This window comes from Marmota monax, unplaced genomic scaffold (assembly GCF_021218885.2).
Source record: "Marmota monax isolate L192 unplaced genomic scaffold, Marmota_monax_Labrador192_F-V1.1 WCK01_AAM20220418_F8-fsc00005, whole genome shotgun sequence".
NCBI classification, from domain to species: domain Eukaryota; kingdom Metazoa; phylum Chordata; class Mammalia; order Rodentia; family Sciuridae; genus Marmota; species Marmota monax.
Window position 1 is genome coordinate 9,433,536 of NW_026692254.1, and position 5,884 is coordinate 9,439,419.

The 5,884-nt window shown below is 47.6% G+C and overlaps 1 protein-coding gene across 1 annotated transcript; it reads left to right on the forward strand.

Moving 5' to 3' along the window:
* Positions 1–1,892: 1,892 nt before the first annotated feature.
* On the forward strand, positions 1,893–4,731 carry LOC124089277 (cystatin-C-like). The gene is made up of 3 exons (XM_046439270.1): positions 1,893–2,123; positions 3,638–3,751; positions 4,648–4,731. Exons 1-3 carry the CDS (start codon positions 1,893–1,895, stop codon positions 4,729–4,731), a joined length of 429 nt encoding a protein of 142 aa, XP_046295226.1.
* Positions 4,732–5,884: the final 1,153 nt, after the last annotated feature.

The window sequence follows — 5,884 nt, forward strand, 5'->3', positions numbered from 1 at the left end:
CTACAGCTTCTACATCAACACTTGTTTCTTCTGTCTTGCACTCTTGTGTTAGAAAGATGGTGTCTTTCCTTATACCTCATGCTGGATTCCTACTGACCTAGCCCCACCCATCACCTAGCTGAGAACACAGCAGGTCTGGACTGATGCTGGTTGACCAACCCCTTCGCCCCTCCCTAGACAGTCCTTCTGGGTGTGCTTCAAAGGTCCAGGTGCCTCCTGGGGTTTCCGGCAAAGCTTTTCACCTTTCAAGGGCACCAGGAAGCTTACTGGAATCATGCAAATATTCTAGATCTTGATAGAGGGGTAACTCTCATGCATGTATTCATTAAAATTTCTCAATCCCAACATATAATTACTGTATGTAAATCAAAACTCATTCGGGGGTATTTTTTGAAAGTAGGGCAAGTTTTCCAAGCAAGGAACATTGAACCAAAGCTGGCTGTGCAGCCCCTGGAAGGGAGGAATGCAGGGGTAGACCTGTGCTGTGATATTCATTCCCTCTGCTGCTCACCATCTCTTATTGGCCTGGCAGGGGTCTCCCTACCCTCCCACCTGAGGCCTCACCCACAGAGCACTATCCACCAAACTCTAGGGTGAGATTTCTGATCATGCCACTCCCTTGCTTGTTGCTAGAACAGGCACAATCCAACTTTACCTCAGGGCCGTTGCACTGCTGGTTCTGTCTCTCCTAGACAGGACCTCTCATCGTTTTGGGTCCCAAAGAGGCTTCCTGACCCAACTTTTTCTCTCACTTCTTCTATTTCATTTTGAACAGAACACCTGTGACTCCTTGATCTTAATTACTAATCACCTCCTCACATCCCAACTACACAACCTGAAGCTGACTTGTGCCATGGCACAGCCACCACCACACATAGTCCCTGGGTGCTTGAGATGGGGCCAATTTAAACAAACGTCTACCCTAAATGTCATAAACACCCACATACACCAAAGAATGTAAAATATCTCCTATGAATCATTAAAATAACATTTCATATATTAGGTTAAATAGAACATTAAAATTATTTTCACCTGTGTTTCTTAACTTTTTAAAATGTTTCCTAGAAAGTTAAAATTACACATGGTTCATGTTATGTCTCTCCTGGGCAGTCAGTCTAAAATGTCAAGTCTAGGGTCAGTCACCTATGCTCCACCTCCAGGCCCTGGGTGGTCTGACCTAGGGAGAAGCCCTTCAAAGTTTTGCTTATTAAATGTTAATGAATTCTTAAGAAACTCATTAATTAATAAATTTATAAACTTATAAAATGAATAAAGGTTAACTCACTTATGTTTGGCAAAGAAGTGCCCCAGAACAAGGCACACAGGCTGGCTCTTTTTGGCAAGTCTGAAATATCATACTTGCTCTGGCAATTCCCATTCCTTGACCCACAGCTTAAAGATGCCCCCTGACCTCTGATGACCCCAGGAAGCAAAGATTGCTCTTTCCTTATCTGGAGAAAAAAGAAGTCATGCTGGGCAGGTCAAATGCTTTTCAGGGCTCAGAAAGAGCAGACATCTTTGTGGAAACCAAGGTGACCCAAGTTTGGGAGCGCTCAGGAGGAGGATCAGGAGTAGAACTGGGGGATCAGGATGAGGAAGCAAGAGAGGGAGATACAGGAGGATGGAGTATATTGTGGGAGGGAAAATCTGAGTGGGATGGAGAAAGGGACAATGAGGAGGGATAAGGAAGGAGGGGAGACACTGTAAGAGGCCCAAAGTGCAGAGGAGAGGAGAACAGGGTAGAGGGGCCAGCCAGGAAAAGGGGGAGCCTGGATTGGGGAGGAACAGTGGGCCAGAGAGGGATAAAAGTGCTGTGGCAGCCCACTAAGTACTCAGGGTCTCTGGATCACTCTCCGCTCGGTTGCAGGTACAGCTCCATGTCCCAGCCAACCATGGCGATACCCCTGCACTTCCCACTGCTCCTTCTGGCAGCCATGGTGGCTGGCTATGCCGCAAGACCCGAACTCAGGAGCTCTCAACTAATACTTGGCAGTCTGGAGGAGGCAGACATGCAAGAGGAGGGCGTGCATCAGGCGATTGACTACGCCATCAGCGTTTACAACCAGGAGAACAATGATCCCTACTATAGCCGTGTTCGCAAGGTGGTGCGTGCCCGCAAGCAGGTGCGTGCTCGCACCCCAGGCCTGAATCCTAGGAGTTGCCCCTCACAGGGCATCAAACGCGTCCCCAGCCCCTCCCTCGCTCCTCTAGCTGCTGCTTCCCATTTGGGTACACTGCCTGCTGCTATAGAGAGCTCAGCAGCCTATGGGCTCCCGGTGTTCTGATCCGCCAGGGAATTTACACACTCTGCTGCTCACCCAAGCCCTGTCCTAGGTAATTTTCTACTGCCCTATAGCCCTTTGTGGGCCTGTCCTGGGGATTGTCCTCACTCGGGGTTAGCCTGGAAACCCACCCTGCCTAGCACTCCAGGTGGGCTCCTGGTTCTTTATTTCTGTTTCCAGCCACCAGCAGGCAAGGAGCACCAGGGCTACAGGTCAGGATCAAAGTCAGGGTCTGCCCTGGTTATAGATCCCTACTGCCAGCTTGGAGAGGGCCTGGAATTAGTATGAACTGTTATTAAATGATGGGAGACAAAAAAACAGATGCTCCCCTGAATGCCTTCACAAAAAGATCTTTGAAAAGCTTTTTCCTTTTCACCTTTTATTTTGACATCATTGCATCTCTAGAGCCTCATAGTAGGCCAAGTTTCCTCCTTGGTCCTCGTTCTTCCAGGACACATGTGTACATGCATGTACTTATATGCATTTATTTTTCTGGACCTTTTTAGAAGCAACATTTCAGCGCACCTTGCTTGCAAAATTGGACATTCTCTTATCTAAGATTCAGTTTTGAAAATCGGAATTAATACTGTCATATTTAGTTACTTAATTCACAGACTTAAATTTGCTGAAGTGCACTGATGGATATGCCCCTGTATGCTGCAGTCACTGTCTCCTCAGCCTCCTTTCATCTGGAGCAGCTCCTGGCCAGTTTTCATGACCTTGACATTTCAAAGGGTCCCACCAACTGTGGTGTGCAGTCATGTGCCCACAAGGATGACTACATATACATTGCAGTTCCTTAAGATTGTATCATCTAGTGACATTGTAGCCATCTTAGTTTGATATGTATAATATGACATTTACCCAGTGAAATCCTCTAAGGACACATTTCTCAGAGCATGTCGATATGCTTATACTGGGTGTCTCAGATTTTTCCTCAGGATAGACCCCATTCAGAGTTCTCTGAGTAGGCACCACTCAACATGTCCTGAGTAGCCTTCATTCCCTGTGCATGGCATGCCCTGGGAGCATTCCCTGGGAGTAGCCTCAAGGGGCTAGTGTCTCTCACTCTGAGACAGTGCACCATAGTGAATAGTCATGGGCAACTGAGTGCCCCCTGGGATTGAGAAGATCTCACCTGGACGCAGCCAGGCAATGATGGACTGAAACCTCTGGAACCATGAGCCAAGATAACCTTTTCTTCTCTAAGTAGTTCATATCAGGTATTTTGGTCACAGTAATGAAAAGCTGACTAACACACTAGGTAAAGGTATTAACTCAGTGACATAAAGTAACAGCGTACATGTGAAAGTGACCTGGAGTGTTGTAAATGAATTCCATTCTTTTCATTGTAGGTTGTCACTGGGACAAACTACTACTTGGATTTGGAGATAGGTCGAACCACCTGTACTAAGTCTCAGTCTGACCTGGCCGAATGTCCCTTCATTGAGCACCTACATGAGCACAAGGTATGTCATTGATGTGGGCCCAGGGCTGATTATCGAAGAGGGGCATGTGAGCTTGTTTGTATGCTCATGTGTGAGAGTGTCAAGAGATGCATGTGGATGGATGCATGTGTTGTGTGTGTGTAGATGAGTGGGGGGAGTGTGGTAGCACATGAATAGATACATGTGAATGTGGGGTGTGTGTGAGTTTATGCAGATGCAGACCTGTGCACATGTGGGGTGCTGCAGGAGGGGCCATGTGTGTACACATGATCAACTTAAATTACACAGCGGATTTTCCCTTCTAATTAGGGTCCCAGGAGGACACCCTTTTGTGTTTGAGTGTGCTGCCTGCTGGCCTGGAGAGGGCATAGCTACAGGGATGGTTGCTGAGGACAGAGAAAAAGCTCTGTTAGTCCCACCTTTGGCCACCTGCCCAGAGCCATGATGGACAGATTAGGGGCCTCTGGTGCTGTCCCTGCTTTCTCAATGCCAGCCTCTCTATGGCCCTGGGGATATCTGCCCTCATCTTGTCTACCTTCCCCCAACCCTGATCCCTATTTCAGGGGTATTTCCTGTGCCCACTTCTTCCCTCTGCACCTGTTGGTGCTGGCCCAGGTGCTGGAGGTGGAGGGAACTTGGACAGTGACAGCCTTCTGTGCCCTGCACCCCTGGGGCTCCCACAGACTTATACATGATCTAGGGTGAGAGTCACATGCTATCTTGTGAACTTAGAGCAATGGGCAGGGTGATGAGTAGATATTGAGTTTGGTTGAATGTCAAAATTGAACCTGGCAAAGGAGATAGGGGTTGAGAATTCCACATCCATCATTCTGTACCCCAATTCTGACATCTCAGATTGAACGTCTTCCCTGTTATCTGAATCACACACTGATTGTCCCTTTCTCTTCCTTTTACAGAGGACTTACTGCTCTTTCCAGGTCTACATTGTGCCCTGGCTGCACACGATCTCCATGACACAATACAGTTGTCATAATGACTAAGGGTATGTGCCAGGCAGAACTGCATTGGCCACCCCTTCCTCACTCCACTCCCCTGTAATGCCCCAGACCCTCAGATAATCCCCCAGCCCTTATTGTGCCAGCACCAGCAGACCAGTGGAGATGGCTTACGTCACTCTTCCCTTGTTTGTTCCTTCTCATTATTTTTCAAACACATTGGTGCCTTGGCCCATAAGGACCTCTCCTGCCTTTCTCAATAAAATAGTGACATGTATTCATCCTGAGTAGTTGCTGTCTTGGGGGTCCACGCAGGAAGGTTCTGCCACAGATGGGGAGCTGAGGCCTATGTGTGCGCACTGGGATATCTGGTCTCAGAGGACTGAAGAGAAGAGATGGGGTGGGATTGCAGGTATCCAGCTGCAGCTACTGCTGGGAAATGGACAAGAGAGAATAGGAACCTAGGCTCTCATCCTGGAAGCTTGGCTGCTGCTTAGATGGTGAGGAGAGTCTGGGCACTGCCCAGGGCTGTGGCACACTCCCTCCATGTGTGCACAAGTGATGGGTTGCTGGGATTATCCTGTCCCTGTCAGATTCCCAAGAGGCTAAATAAGTAGTGATTCCTGTCTCCTCCTATCCATGCAAGATTTGGACACCTGCATGAAACAAAGACTGAAAGTATATTGGTGTACACTTAATTGTGGAAATACCAGCCAGAATCCAAAACAGAACACATAATAGAGTGGAGGCACTGCTTACTCCAGTGCACCTAGGATGGGTGCCCAGTGGGGTTCACAGATGATACTCCCTGCCCTTTCTCTGCCCTTGATTGTAAGACAGTTCTTGTATGCAATTTTCTTAAGGGACATAGCTTTTAAAACATAGATGAATTGACATGCTGTGGACTTTCTTCTATTTGCAAGAGGATGTTTTCATTAATATCACCTCAGTATCATTACTGTTGTATAGTACATGGATGGATATTTCAGTACCAAAAACAGGGAGTCTGAAGACCTAAAATATATGTGCTTCACCCCTTTATGCACTGGGAGAAGCTTTCTCTGTCCCAGCCACTGGCATATGACTTTCAAGTGCCTTCCATGAGGTAGAACTGCACCAGAAAGCTCTCTTTCAGCCACTGCTATAACCACTGAAGGTGAAATGACAGAGATCCAACCAGATAGTGGGGGCTTATACC